The sequence below is a fragment of the Oryx dammah genome, unplaced genomic scaffold, assembly GCF_014754425.2.
Source record: "Oryx dammah isolate SB20612 unplaced genomic scaffold, SCBI_Odam_1.1 HiC_scaffold_23, whole genome shotgun sequence".
Taxonomy (NCBI): domain Eukaryota; kingdom Metazoa; phylum Chordata; class Mammalia; order Artiodactyla; family Bovidae; genus Oryx; species Oryx dammah.
Window position 1 is genome coordinate 118,814,138 of NW_024070207.1, and position 15,964 is coordinate 118,830,101.

Below are 15,964 nucleotides of genomic sequence, written 5' to 3' on the forward strand. Positions count from 1 at the left end.
GACCTTTAGACCCACAATTTCACTGAGAAAGGAAAAAAATAGAAATGTCAAAAATTTACGTGCAAAGGTATCCATCAAAAGTTAGCAATGATGCCAACAAAAACACAAATGCTGAACATTAGGGTGATGATCCAACATGAGAGGAATAGATATATATACACTGCTTCTTTCTTTTATAAAATCCTGAAAATTTGCACGTGTTACTCTAGAGTAATTTGCATAAGCAGCATCTAGTAAGATTGAGAATTCAAGTGCTTTTCCTAAAAAAAAAAAAAAAAAATCATTCCATCATCAAAGGTTTGAAAATAGTCCTCAAAAAGATGTGAAAACACTTATTACAGCTCTGACATGTGACAAATTGCTGCCCCTTGGTTTTAGGGAAGGCCAGCATGGCGGTAGAATGAGTAGCATGCAGGGATAGATGGGAGGTAGTTATTTGTGGAAGGAGCAGTGGCAACATGAACGATATTTCATCTTCTTTACCTCACTTATACATAGCAAGCAACATAGCAGGCACCTTTCTTTTTCTTGGGAGGACATACTAAGTCACGTGGCTTCCATGTGGAAGTAATTTCATCTCCTAATTAAGATCACATTTATGAATAAAAGCAGAGGAAGGAAACTAGCTTAACACGGGTATCATACTGAAAGCCAGGGGAAGCAGGAGGTCTTTGAAGGCTGGAAAATGTAGGTAGTTGAGGTTCCAAAGGAAGTGGTTTTGTAGACCGTGCTTTGTCTTGGTTGTTTTGTGGTCATTATTGGAGTGGTGTCTTAGGCTCATTTAGGGTTTAATTCCGACATATTTATAGAGAAAGAGAGACAAGGCTTGTCTGGATTTGGTAGCACCCCTGTTGTTAGTGGTTAGCCAGAATTTACCCTTAACGTCTCATAAAGAGTTCTGTTACTTCACTTCTAGAAGCTTTGCCTTCATGATATTTGAACTGTAAGATTTTAAGCTATTGGGCTTTTAAAATACAGACAGAAACCTTTAAAGATAAGTTTCCCAAATGCTTTAAACAGACAATTAAATAATGAAAAGAAAGGCAAAAGAGGAACCATGTGGGATTTTAGTACCTGTGCAGGCAGTGTTAATCAGGACCAAAAGAGCAAAAGGATGATGACAATAATTTCTCTGATAGAGTTTAGGTGCGTTAGTTTGGTTCATGCTGAAACAGATTTATGGAGAAATGTTTTATTTTAGGTTACCTTGAACCAGTTATTTTAATCCTATGGAAATAGATTGAGAGCAAAAAAGAATGATTTGTATAAATAAATTTTCATTCTATTTTGAGGGTCTATTAATAGTTTAATACTGCATATGAAAATAAACAAAAGAGAACACAAGAGTATACTGAATGGCAATATTTCTTTATGGTTGCAAATCAGCAGTGTGTGTGATGGAAAAATTAAGTCCAGATTTGCTCAAAGTGTATTGGAGGCTGGTGTTACCATCCTTGAGTTAAATGAAGAGAAATTACATTTGGTATTTCAACAGAGCTACCGTAGAAAATCAAAATTTTAAAAAGCAAAACCTACCTGCTTTTCAAAAACTCTGTGTGCATGTGTGTATATATTTATCCATATATATGTGTGTATATATATATATATATGCATACACAGATTCATAGGAACAGCTTTCAAATTGAGTTTTATCTCAGTATGGATTAATTTAAATAGAATAAGGTACATACAGGTTTTGGGTAGTTGATTATTCAAGATGTGTTATATTGAAACTGTCAATGATCTGATTTTCAGTACAAAGAGACTAGAATCAGAATCTGGTTTTAATCTGTAGATGTTGTTTTTTTTTTTTAAAAAAAAAAAACCTTCAAAATGAATTTAAAACTTCCCTGTAGCCCTTTTCATACTGTGATGTTGTAGGATATATTTGTGGCTTTTCTAATGGCCCTCATTCTTTGTTTTTTGTAAGTTTGTAAATTAATACATAAGTACAGAATTCTGTGTCTACGTGTGCACACGCATATCTGTGTCCTTGCAGTATTAGAGAGAGAGGGGCTACTATTTGGAGAGGCAGTATGGATTAGGTTGAAAAGCTAGAGGCAGGAAGAAGAGAAGAGCTATCCAGGAGGGCAAAATTGATGGCTGAGGTTCGGGGCAAGAATAGCACAACTTAACCAGTGGCTCTCCACACAGTCCCCACAGCCCTCGTGGCTCTCCCTTGCCCCAGCCACCTTCTCACTTCTCTATAGCTCTAGTCTGAGAAATCAGAACAGAATTAAAAAAAATTAAAAAGTGGGGGGGGAAAAACATTGACTTTCTGATTCAGAATTTCAGAACCAGAAATACATTTCAACATCAGTGAAGTCTCAACATCAGATTTTTGGATGTAGTGAACTAAGCCCAGAAGAAGATAAAGGCGTTGCTAGTCACCAGGAAAAGCAATACCAGCATCAAAGCCTCCTGGATGACTTCTATGCATACATTTTGGGAGACTTCTAGTAAAAGTTAAACCAAGAGCCTCTTAGTGATTCGTGTCTTTGCTATTGGCAGGGATACTGCCTTGGCCAGGAGGCAGAGATCAGAAAAGATGCTTGAACCAAGCAAAGATTCTTTTTTCTGAAAGAGAGTAAAATATTGCCTTGGAAGAGGAGTCATCTGATACTAAGTGAAGTTTTCCCTTGATCTTTTCAGGAGTAATTTTAGAAGTCTTCATTAGGCAAAACCAGATCCTTTCCAGATGGTGCCTTACACACCTCATGAGGCTAGAGGATCAGATCTGTGTCCCGCGGGTGCTGCCCTTGTTTCATGTGTGTTCCAAGCTCCTCAGATTGATTGGGAATCTTTGGCCTCAGGTCACCCTTGATGTCACAGGTCTTTCTTCTTTCATTTATGTTCCCACAGGGGAATTCGCCTTTCCAGTCTTTGAAGCTGTATGGATGCAGCTTGAACTCCTAAGCCACGTAAAAGCACCTACCAGACCACTTGAAGCCCAAAGCTTCAATTCATGGGACTTTTTCAGGGAATAATTTTCTGATAGCATTATTTACAAGTCTCTATTCCAAAACTTAATTACCAGACATACACTTGGGCCATACCTAATCACCTGTCTTGAAGAAAGGCATTTTGCTACATGTTGGTAAAGATATTGATGAATATACTATGTATACTATAAATACATTTATTATTATACATGAAATTTTTCATAATGAAACATCATTTGGTGAATTTTATTGAATGCCTACTATGTGACAGTCCCTGTGCATTGGCTCCAGGTGAAAAGGGCAGATAGATGGCCATGTCCTCGTGGAGTTGACATAGTGCAAAATGATGCCCTTATTAAGAATGGTAAAGGGCTCTGGATTCTATCTTGTGGTCTATTTACACATCTGTGTTTCTATTGAGTGTAAGTATTTGTTAAAAAATACAACACATACACAGAAAAGTACGCAAATCATGTGTACGACTCAGATGATTTTCACCGAGTGAACTCATCCATGAAACCAAGAGACCAAATACTGCCAGGCTCCAGAAGCCCCCTTTTAAACTTCATTCAGTTACTGACCATCCCAGGGTAATCACTTTTCTGATTTCTGATACCATAGACTAGTTTTCCCTTGTTTTGAACTTTATAGAAATGGAAGCCTATGTTTTATATATTTAATTTGGCTGTGCCAAGTCTTAGTTGCTACATGTGGGATCTTTAGTTGCAGGATGTGGGCTCTTGTTCCCCGACCTGGGACCGAACCCAGGCTCCCTGCGTGGGGAGCTGGAGTCTTAGCCACTGGACTGCAAGGGAAGTCCCCAGAAGCATATGTTATATGATCTGTGTCTGTTTTTGCTTGTTCGGTACTATGTTTGCGAGATTCATCTGAGTTGTTGCATATAGTTGGGTTCATTCATTCTCCTTGCTGTGTCATAGTCCCTTGTATATTGCAATTTACTTATCTTTTCTCTCATTAAAGACATTGGGAATATTTCCAGCTTGGGCTATCACCAACATTGTTACTGTCAAGATTTGAGTACATGTCTTTCAGCAAACATTTCTGTTGGGGATACACCTGTTGAGTTGGAATGCTGAGATTATTTATATATCCATCTGTAGTACATACTGCCAAGCAGTCTTCTCAAGTGTTTATATCAAGTAATAGTCCTACCAGCAATGTATAAAAGTTTCAATTACTCCACATCCTTGCCAAATTTGGCCTTATGTACTTGTTCATCTTTGTGTGTTTTTTAACTTAAAAAAATAAGAACAGAACCACTGGGTCTTTGTGACAAACAGTGAAACATCATAAAGTTTATGGCAACAGTGATAATGCCTTGGATTGGGGTTGCGTCGGTGATTCAGAATGGCAGTATATTGAATTACAAACTGCTGAACTGTTGATGGAATCAAAGCCACTGTTTATAATGAGAAATCCTGCAAAGGTTGGCCTTTCTTACATTTTGAGTTGTGGCTTTTTTAGATGAGCAACGTTGGACCACCTTTTAATGCAAGAGAGGCAAATTAGAACAGATATTTACAGGCTGTGCTCTTTGAATTTCAAAATGGACATAGCTTTACTGAGACCTGGAAAAGAAACATACATTTGATATGCGTTAAACTACCATATTCAGGAGAAGACAAGAAGTGAGAAGGTGGAGAAGCTGTCGGCCATTGAACTATTGACATCAGATCATATTGGAGAAATGGCTGTAGGGAGACAGCTGCCATGCTAAAATAGCTTGTCAACAATATTGTCAAGCTAGGAGGGTGAACTTTTAGACTGAGACACTCAGGAGGTGGGTATATTGGTAGCCCATCATACCCACTTTAATAGCATCTTCCAAGAAGGAGTTTTAAATATAATGGGTCCAGGCCCTAGGCCCATGACAGTAGGGACCAGCTCAAGTAAAGATGAACCTTATTCTTGGAAAGATGCTGATGATTTCCTTTTTCTTTTCAGTCCAAGATTTACACTTACACACCAACCTTATATTTGGACTTTAAATTGGACCAAGGAGCGAAGCATGTGCAATCTATTCCTAAAGGTATGATGGATTCTGGGGTTTGGTCATCATTTCAGGGTGAAAAAACCATAAGGGCCACTTTCTCTGGAATGGGTTTGTTTCTGAACCTCAACACAAAGTTCTATGAACCTGTGTATGTTTAATTATGTTTAAATGAGCAAAGAGTGCTTGAGCTTTTCAAGTTAATCCACTGGGGCCACCCCTCATTTCACTGGTGTGAACACTGAGGCCCAACATTCATTACTTGCTCAAGGCCATGTAAGGACTTGCTGGACACGGCAGGACATTTACCCAGGTCTCTTGACTTCCCAGCCACTTTTGACTCACAATTCCGGGAGGCAATCCAACCTGTGTTACTTATGAACAAGTGCATTCTTGATTGAGATACACCTTTTGTTATGGAGGATTTACTTATAAGTCACCATTTAAATCCAGAGAACAATTAGAAAACTCCCAAGTATTTAAAGCCAGTTTTATTTTTTTAAAGGGCCACCCCTGAAGTCATTAGGTATGGTATTAACCTTGGACCCATTCTTCTCTCTCTCTTTTTTTTTTTTTTTCCATTCTGGCTACTTTTAAGTTCAGAAAGGTTTTGTACATGAATGCAATTAAACATGTGCCTTACTTTTTATAACAGTAAGTGTGACCGCACATGTGCTTTAAGTTTTAATGCTGTGGGTTTTTTCTTTTATTTTTTGAGTTTGCTTCCCTCACAACCCTTTCCCATCTACCCATAGCAGTATTCTCTCTGTATCCTAGATCAGGAGTAGTTCAGAGATAATCCTTGAATAAGATCTTGCAGTATTTTTCTCAACACTTACTTCTGTACACATATATGTACATGTAAATGTACACAAATATAGAGTTTTGTCCTTGTTTTACTAAAATGAAATCATAAATAAATTTTTGCATCTTGCTTTTGTGACCGAACCTCATGGAAATTCCTCAGGATCTGCTCCTTTGGCTTTGAACCCATTCTATGCCATGGGTTGACTACAATGCAGTTAGCTCTTCCCTCTCAGCAGGTGCTCTCCTTGTTTCTAGTGCTTGGCTACTGCACACTGGTCTGCAGTGAACATCCTTGTACCCATGTACTTCCGTAGAGGGGTTGTTTTGTTACAATAGGTCTCCAGGGGGTGATCACAAGGCCTATGCATGTTTGATTTTAAAAGTCTGGCAGATTGCAACCCAGAAAGGCACTCCTATGCTCCAACAGCAGTATATGAGACAGCAGTTTCTCCATGAACCTACCAATACTTAAGGTGTGTGAAAGTGAAGTGAAAGTGTTAGTCGCTCAGCCATGTCCGACTCTTTGTGACCCCATAGACTGTAGCCCACCAGGCTCCTCTGTCCAGGATCGTCCAGGTAAGAACACTGGAGTGGGTTGCCATTTCCTCTTCCAGGGGATCTTCCCAACCCAGAAATCGAACCCGGGTCTTCTGCATTGTGAGTGTATTGTTTATCATCTGAGCCACCAAGGACGCCCCCATGGTTCCTGTTCATTTTGACTCTGTACTTCACCACCACTCTATATATTGCCTCATAAGAGAATATGTATCTGTCAGTTTACAAAGCCATACCTCTAGATTATTTTGGCATTATGGATTTTAAACAGAGTTGTTTCAAAGACGTTTTGGGACACATACAAGAACAAGTAGCTTAGAAATGCATGTTTATCATCAGGTCACTGTAAACTCACTTTAAACAAGTCTGTTACAAACCTAATTAGGATGCAGACAAACGTGTCTTTTGCAGTATGTCACTTTCAGTTATAGTGTGTTCTCCGCTTGCCCCCCATATACACTCATCCATGCTTTCATGTATTAGCTGACAAATCTAAAGTTTGAGGCTTCCATGTCCAATTCCAGGAAAACAATTTAGGTATTATAAAGCAGCACTTCTTATTTAATAGTTCTGGCTGCCTGTGCTGCTGCTGCTAAGTCGCTTCAATTGTGTCTGACTCTGTGTGACCCCATAGATGGCAGCCCACCAGGCTCCCCTGTCCCTGGGATTCTCCAGGCAAGAACGCTGGAGTGGGTTGCTATTCCCTTCTCCAATGCATGAAAGTGAAAAGTGAAAGTGAAGTTGCTCAGTCGTGTCTGACCCTCAGCGACCCCATGGACTGCAGCCTACCAGGCTCCTCCATCCATGGGATTTTCCAGGCAAGAGTACTGAAGTGGGGTGCCATTGCCTTCTCCGCTGGCTGCCTGTAACTCAACATAAAAGTGAAAGTGAAAGTCATTCAGTTGTGTCTGACTCTTTGCGACCCCATGGACTATACAGTCCATGGAATTCTCCAGGCCAGAATGCTGGAGTGGGTAGCCTTTCCCTTCTCTAGGGGATCTTCCCAACCTAGGGATCAAACCCAGATCTCCTGCATTGCAGGCAAACTCTTTAATCCAACATATTGGTTAGTAAAATTATACTGTATAAATTTTAATATCAAATCATTCAAGTCAGGGTCACCTTTTGTCTTTTTAAACCACCTTCCTGGATCAAATTCCATTATAAAATCCAAGGACTGTCTAAATTTATTTTATTTGAGAGCTGTGTTTCATCAAATATTCCTTGAAATTATAGCCCATTGGCTACAATGGGTCTCATTGTGTTTTGGGTCCTCATTGTGTTTTGTTTATAATATTTTGATTGTTTTGTTACTCATGGTAAAGGGATTTGACGTGGATGTCTGGGTTATGTTTGGCTTTTGTCATAAGCTTTGCAATCTCATTAATTTAATGTTGACTTTGTTGTACTGTTACCAAACTAAAGGATAGAAATATAGGCATGCACTGCTGCCATCCCATTTCTGACACCAGGAACATGCTTATGTCCTGAGGGACATCCAGTTAAGGGAGACTGGTAACATTTCTCGTGAGTCAGATGAGGTTTTATCTGAATTCCTTCCCACGAATAGTATTGGAATCAATTTTTACCATCTCTTCACTTCCTTTGGGCAAGGCACGTTTCTGTAGAGTTATGCTAATCTTGCAGAAAACAGATGTTTCATGTAGTGATGATTTGGAAGGCAGTTGATATCAGGAATTGAGCTAGATGGTGCATCTCTTACAAAGAATCCAATTTGTCGAATCTCTGACAGTACCAGATTCTTCTCACATTAGCCACACATCTTTCATGTTAGTTCTTGGCTAAAATAATAATCAGTAGTCATCTTTTTTGTTGTGTGTGTGTGTATGTGTTTTTTGCAGTGACTTTTACCATCTCTTGCAAAGCAGTGTGATTTCCCTTGCTATAAACTGATGTCCAGATAACACTGTTTGTTATCATTCATTGAGAAGGTCATAAGTCTATATTTCTAGGAAAATACCAGTCTTTTCCAAAAATCTTGTGCCTTCTGGTCCTCCTGTCCCCTTTGTCTTCTCACTAACTGCATCACAGTTGGGCCCTCAGTACCCACTCTGTTTATTTTTCCATCTTCCTTCATAGTATCCCTGCTACTAGATATTTAAAAGCATGATCTGCAATGTTAAAACTGGAGGATTGTTAGGGTACAGAAAAACTTCATTTCGTAAGCCCTCTTTGCTTCCCTCAACTTTTAGCTTTTCTTTAGAGTATATGTGATTGTTCAGATTGGAAATGCAATGGGCTTCTTCCTTTGGTAGCTCTAGCTCTTAGTGGACCAGAGGGGGGCTCTCTGATGGCTTTTGTCTCAACCCTTTAGATATTCTTTTGTGGAATCTGTGGAAATGAACTGGAAGGATTGGTCCTAATAGCTTGAAGACAAAAATCACTTTTTCTTCACTGGCCAACCCTCCACCACCTCTTTTGCTATACTGGTGTGGTGACACTCAGAAGGGACATCTTGGTGGTGGTTCATCTCTTTATGACTCACCATTTCTACTGTGGTCGGGACTATACGCAGGAATGTGCACAAACACACGTAGGACGGATGCTTCCCCTAGTAGTCCTAGCTTGGGAAGCATCCTGGGAAACTACTCTGGCAAATCAAGCACAGGTCTTGGTGGTAAGGAACTAGAAATCAATCTGGGATGCCATCAGGTCTACCCCTGGTGCATCTCCACCCCACCTCAGTGGTAGAACCGGGAGGGATGAATAAGGCACCTATGTTGGTAAGGGACAGACTAAATCTGACCAAGGAAGGAAAGCTTCAGTGGAGAGTCTGTCTACGTCCCCATCTAGAGCAGGGAAGGATGCTTCCGGTGGAAAAAAGCCACAGCTGTGGATGCTGCTTTTTTCTCTTTTACAGATTGGAGCTAGCAGTTCCAGAACCACTTCTTTAAAATGTATTTAAAAAACTGGAACAACTTTGATCCCCAGAATTTAAAAAGACACGCCTGATCTTCTGTGATACTGAATGGCCACAGTATCCTTTGGAAGATGGAGAATGCTGACCTGTTGAAGGATCTCAATTATGACTGTTTTACAACTAGACTGGGCTTCCCTCATAGCTCAGCTGGTGAAGAGTCTGCCTGCAATGCAGGAGACCCGGGTTCAATTCCTGGGTTGGGAAGATCCCCTGGAGAAGGAAATGGCAACCCACTCCAGTATTCTTGCCTGGAGAATCCCATGGACAGAGGAACCTGTCAGGCTACAGTCTGTGGGGTTGCAAGAGTCGGACACAACTGAGCAACTAAACACATATATACATAAGTCAACAAAATTTCTTAAGAGAACATACAGCTTATCCTATTATTCTGTAGTAGCAGAATAATGGCTGCACAAAGATGTCCACATCCTAGTCCTGGAACCTTTGAATGTGTTACCTTACATGGTGCAGGGGATGTTACAGCTGTGATTAAATTAGGGATCTTGAGATGGGGAGATTAGCCTAGGTAATCCAGGTGGGCTGATGTAATCATAAGGGTCTGTATAAATAAAAGAGGAAGATGGGAGTCAGAGTGAGAGAAAGATGTGACTATCGAAGCAGAAACAACAAAAACTGGTTAGAACCTACTAGGCCTAAGATGGTGGAAGATTTGACTTCCACTAGAAGGCTGAGCACCAAAGAATTGATGCTTTTGAACTGTGGTGTTGGAGAAGACTCTTGAGAGTCCCTTGGACTGCAAGGAGATCCAACCAGTCCATTCTGAAGGAGATCAGCCCTGGGATTTCTTTGGAAGGAATGATGCTGAAGCTGAAACTCCAATACTTTGGCCACCTCATGTGAAGAGTTGACTCATTGGAAAAGACTCTGATGCTGGGAGGGATTGGGGGCAGGAGGAGAAGGGGATGACAGAGGATGAGATGGCTGGATGGCATCACGGATTCGATGGATGTGAGTCTGAGTAAACTCCGGGAGTTAGTGATGGACAGGGAGGCCTGGTGTGCTGCGATTCATGGAGTCACAAAGAGTCGGACAGGACTGAGTGACTGAACTGAACTGAACTGAGACCTTGAGCTTCATTACACACTCATTATAATACGTCAGCATATGCTGACACACCCACAGGTGCCATGACAGTTCAGAGGCTAATCGTAAAAGGCCAAAAAGTGAGTGGTGGCCCAATCTTGGAAATCCCTACCCCTTCCCTAAAATAGCTTGAATAATCCTCCCACTCATTAGTGTATGAAGTTACCCAGCCCATAAAAACTAACCAAGCCTTACCCCAGGGCCTCTCTCACCTTCTGGAAGGACCCAGAGTCTGTCAAGGAGTGTGTATCTCCCTGAATAAATCTGCTTTCACTCTGCTTCAGCTTCCTCTTGAATTGCCTCCTGCCGGAAGATCTGGGATGTGACCATTCTCTTACACCCTCTTCTCCTGCAAGAAAATCATATTCTCTGGGTATAGAAAATTGACTGGAAGCAACCAGTTAGGCACTGTTTCTCTCACCTATATGATTTTATCTGCAAAAGAGAAGAAAGAAATGAAATAAATACGTTAATGTATATGTTCCTTGTCTCATCTTTCGTGCTCTTCTGAACTAAAAAAATTAAAGCATTGAAAATAAAAACGCATCTCTAGAGTTGAGAGGGAAAGGGATTAGCAAACAATGCTGTCATGACAGGACACATCAAACAAATCCAAATTGAGGGGCGTTCTACAAAATAACAAGTCTGAGAGCAGCATTGAAACATACACATTACCATATGTAAAACAGAGAGCCAGTGGGGATTTGCTTTATGACACAAGGAGCTCAAATCCAGTGCTTTGTGACAACCTAGAGGGTGGGATGGGGTGGGAGGTGGGAGGGAGGTTCAAGAGGGAGGGGACATATGTATACCTATGGCTGGTTCATGGTGATGTTTGGCAGAAACCATCACAATATTGTAAAGCAATTATCCTCCAATTAAAAATAAATTAAAAAACAAAATGATAAGTCTGTACTTTTAATGAAGAAAAAGACTGAAGAACCATTTCAGATGAAAGGAGATTAGAAGTGACAACTAAATGCCACATGTGAACCTGAATTCCATCCTGGTCTAGACATGTATTTTTCTTTTTGCCCTAAAATGCATTACTGACACAATTGGCTCAATTTATTTTTATTTTTTTCCCATCATTATTATTATTTTTAATTAATTAATTAATTTTTATTTTACTTTACAATTCTGTATTGGTTTTGCCATACATTGACATGAATCCACCACGGGTGTACATGCATTCCCAAACATGAACCCCCCTCCCCACAACATCTCTCTGGGTCATCCCCGTGCACCAGCCCCAAGCGTGCCATATCCTGCATCGGACATAGACTGGCAATTCAATTCTTACATGATATTATACATGTTTCAGTGCCATTCTGCCAAATCATCTCACCCTCTCCCTCTCCCTCTGAGTCCAAAAGTCCGCTATACACATCTGTGTCTTTTTTGCTGTCCTGCATTCAGGGTCATCATTGACATCTTTCTAAATTCCATATATATGTGTTAGTATACTGTATTGGTGTTTTTCTTTCTGGCTTACTTCACTCTGTATAATCGGCTCCAGTTTCATCCATCTCATCAGAACTGATTCAAATGTATTCTTTTTAATGGCTGAGTAATGCTGCATTGTGTATATGTACCACAGCTTTCTTATCCATTCATCTGCTGATGGACATCTAGGTTGTTTCCATGTCCTGGCTATTATAAACAGTGCTGCGATGAACATTGGGGTACATGTGTCTCTTTCAGTTCTGGTTTCCTCAGTGTGTATGCCCAGCAGTGGGATTGCTGGGTCATAAGGCAGTTCTATTTGCAATTTTTTAAGGAATCTCCACACTGTTCTCCATAGTGGCTGTACTAGTTTGCATTCCCACCAACAGTGTAGGAGGGTTCCCTTCTCTCCACACCCTCTCCAGCATTTATTGCTTGCAGATTTTTGGATCGCAGACATTCTGACTGGTGTGAAGTGGTACCTCATTGTGGTTTTGATTTGCATTTCTCTAATAATGAGTGATGTTGAGCATCTTTTCATGTGTTTGTTAGCCATCCGTATGTCTTCTTTGGAGAAATGTCTATTTAGTTCTTTGGCCCATTTTTTGATTGGGTTGTTTATTTTTCTGGAATTGAGCTGCAGGTGTTGCTTGTATATTTTTGAGATTAGTTGTTTGTCAGTTGCATCATTTGCTATTATTTTCTCCCATTCAGAAGGCTGTCTTTTCACTTTGTTTATATTTTCCTTTGTTGTGCAGAAGCTTTTAATTTTAATTAGGTCCCATTGGTTTATTTTTGCTTTTATTTCCAGAATTCTGGGAGGTGGATCATAGAGGATCCTGCTGTGGTTTATGTTGGAGAGTGTTTTGCCTATGTTCTCCTCTAGGAGTTTTTATAGTTTCTGGTCTTACATTTAGATCTTTAATCCATTTTGAGTTTATCTTTGTGTGTGGTGTTAGAAGGTGATCTAGTTTCATTCTTTTACAAGTGGTTGACCAGTTTTCCCAGCACCACTTGTTAAAGAGATTGTCTTTACTCCATTGTATATTCTTGCCTCCTTTGTCAAAGATAAGGTGTCCATATGTGTGTGAATTTATCTCTGGGCTTTCTATTTTGTTCCATTGATCTATATTTCTGTCTTTGTGAATTGGCTCAATTTAAATGTCTGTACATAGCTTATAGTATTACATTAATGGTCATAATTTTTTCACTGATATTGTATCAATGTTGTCATTTTTATAAGTGCACTCAAGTTATATTGGAAAATACTCTTGTTTTTAGGAAATACTTGCTGAAAATTACTTTAAAGTAAAGGGGTATCATGTCTCCAAGTTTACTCTCAAGTATTTCAGAAAAAAAAAAAGAACAATGTTTATTTCTAGAGAGGTTGATAAAGCATATGTGATAGGTTAGCTTTTAGAGAATCTGGGTGGGTAGCATATGGTAAATCTCTACTATTTTGGTAGCTTTTCTGTGTCTGAAATTATATCAAATTTGGGAGAATGGCATTGAAACATGTATACTATCATGTAAGAAACGAATCGCCAGTCTATGTTCGATGCAGGATGCTTGGGGCTGGTGCACGGGGATGATCCAGAGAGATGATATGGGGTGGGAGGTGGGAGGGGGGTTCAGGATTGGGAACTCATGTACACCCGTGGTGGATTCATGTCAATGTATGGCAAAACCAATACAGTATTGTAAAATAAAGTAAAAAAAAAAAAGTAATAGTGAAGTGAAGTGAAAGTCACTCAGTCGTGTCCAGCTCTGTGATCCCATGGACTACATGGACCTACTACAGTCCGTGGAATTCTCCAGGCCAGAATACTGGAGTGGGTAGCCGTTTCCTTCTCCAGGGCACCTCCCCAACCCAGGGATTGAACCCCAGTCTCCCACACTGCAGGTGGATTCTTGACCAACTGAGCCACGAGGGAAGCCCTCAAAGTAATAATTAGCAAATAGTGTGGTGGAATGAGGAGGGAGAGAGAAATATCCAGTGGGTCTGCCTGCTGTCCAGGAGGCCAGGCATGGGGTCCATGGTGAATGAGCTGCCTGCCAAGCTGAGTGTCAGAGTATCTAGGGGGAGGCTCTTAGGAACCAACGCTGCTTTGGGGTGTGGCATCCAGTGTGGCCCACAGTTTGGGGAGAGGTTCCTTCTCTCCTTAGCCTGGTTGCCTTCTCCCCTTCCCAACCCAGAGCTAACCTTTGTCATGGATTTGGTGTGTCTCCAGGCCATATTTTTCTACTTTCTCTACATGTACATGTATAAGCAGCTGTTGGAAAGCTCATGGAAATGAACTTAAGACTGAGGAGGAGGAAAATGACCTGGGTTAAGGCAAGGAACATAGGCCAAGAAAAGTTCTCACTAGGGATGTTTGCAGGAATTGGGAACCTCCCTGGAAATGAGAGCAAATGCCACAGAGAATGATTTACATGTTTAAAAGAAAAGTTCTACACGTCATCTGTTGGGCTGTATGTAGGAGGTCTGTCTTAAATGTGTTTCCAATTAAACCAAGCAACGGGTCCAGGGATAAAATGTGACCTTCCTCCCAACTCCTGTTCTGTGTCATAGCCTCAGGGTGGGAGGGAGAGCCCTTCCCAGCTGTGAAGAGCCAGTGGCTTGGAGACAATCTTTTCAAGGCCTGTAACCTCCGACAGCAAAATGTCAGGATGTATCCATTTCTGGTGCAGTACACAAAAGTGAGAGGAGAGATAGAGGAAGAAAGAGCGATTGGAAGGACCTGGAAATCTCACAAGAGAATTCTTTGCTGATATAATCCTGCTCTTAGCAGAGAAGGAATTCCAAGAAAATGTGGTAGTTTGTAAACATATATAAGCATTCACATAGTTTGATTGTTGCTTTTCTATAGCTTTAAGAAACAAATGCTTAGTGGATCTTAAACAAGGTTTAATAGAAATGCAGGTAGACAACATGTTAAAAACAAGGAAATCACCCTCTGTTTCTATTTTATTCCCTCTGTACCTTCTAACCAGTAACATGAGTTGTGTTAGTAGTGGTGAAGGTGAACTCTCTATCACAATAGAAGACTTGTGCAAGGAATAAAAATAGGTGAATGCACATAGTACATTGACTGGGCCATTTGGTCCTTCTGGATAAAAGATTTTAAAAGATAAAAAGGGAAAGAAAACAGACCAAGGCACTTATGTGTGGACTAATTTTCTGCTTGGAGGATGAGGAGGAATGAAGCAAAGGAAGTGGAGGAAAAATTATATTGGAACAATCACAATGATTCCAAATAAAAACCCACTTGGGCAATTGAGACCTTTGAGGTTCTGTGAAACTCAGAAACCATTAATTTTTTTATACCTTTCAACCATGAGCAGAGGATCTATTATGTCAGTTACAACACGTTCTTGCAATGGAATGCTTTGTAGGCTTTCCCCAAAATGGGTTATTTCTCTATGTTTTGACATGGAAAGGTATCCAACATAGAAAAATGTGTTCTAGTTTTTAAGCAAATAATATATAGTGCATAAAAGAAAAAAAGGAACTTCCTTGGTGGTCCAGTGGTCAAGACTCCTGGCTTCTGGTACAAGGGGCATAGGTTCAATCCCTGGTCAGAGAAGATCCCACATGCCGCATGGTGCGTCCCCACGCCGCTCCCCCACCCCACACACAAAAAAAAAGGAGAAAAAAAGAAACTGAAAACATAAATATGAAATTGTTAATGATATTTATGGGCTGGGAACGGCTAGCATGTGTTTTCAGCATCTAGCATGAACCTCCCTCTTCCATATTGCACACACCATGAAGATCTATCCATGGCCTTGTCTTTCTCTTCTGTCTCCACTCCCAACCAGTTCACGGGAGTGGTAGCTGCTCTCTAGACAATGGGAGGTCACGTTCAGAAGACTGAGCCAGTGGCTCAGTAAGGAAGCAAAAGTGTGAGTGTGCTCTGAGCAGATAGATTTACTTCCAGAGCCCTTAAACACATTCTAGTCAAATCTTGGGGAGGAAAAACTGAAAGAGGAGGATGAAAAATTACCAGCATCCAGCATCCTCCTGAGTGTCTGTCTTTGTTTTGTCATCCTTTAGGTTTTCTCAACCAGACTCGGTTTAAGTTTGACCAGTCCTGGCTTGTTGTGTGGGCCCCTCTTGCACATTTGAACCCGCCTGGCAGCACAGCCACATCCCTA

General features: G+C 40.6%; 1 protein-coding gene across 4 annotated transcripts in view; it reads left to right on the top strand.

The window, feature by feature from the left end:
* Window positions 1-15,964, top strand: part of PIR (pirin) — a 101,215-nt gene that overhangs the window by 56,742 nt on the left and 28,509 nt on the right. For all 4 annotated transcript variants that reach the window (XR_005725516.1, XM_040266595.1, XM_040266597.1 and 1 more), the window contains exon 6: window positions 4,908-4,992. Coding sequence is in view for 3 of the 4 variants with exons in the window: in XM_040266595.1 (XP_040122529.1) it covers window positions 4,908-4,992 (85 nt within the window). In the remaining variant the exon portion in view is untranslated. The remainder of the gene's footprint in view (window positions 1-4,907; window positions 4,993-15,964) is intronic.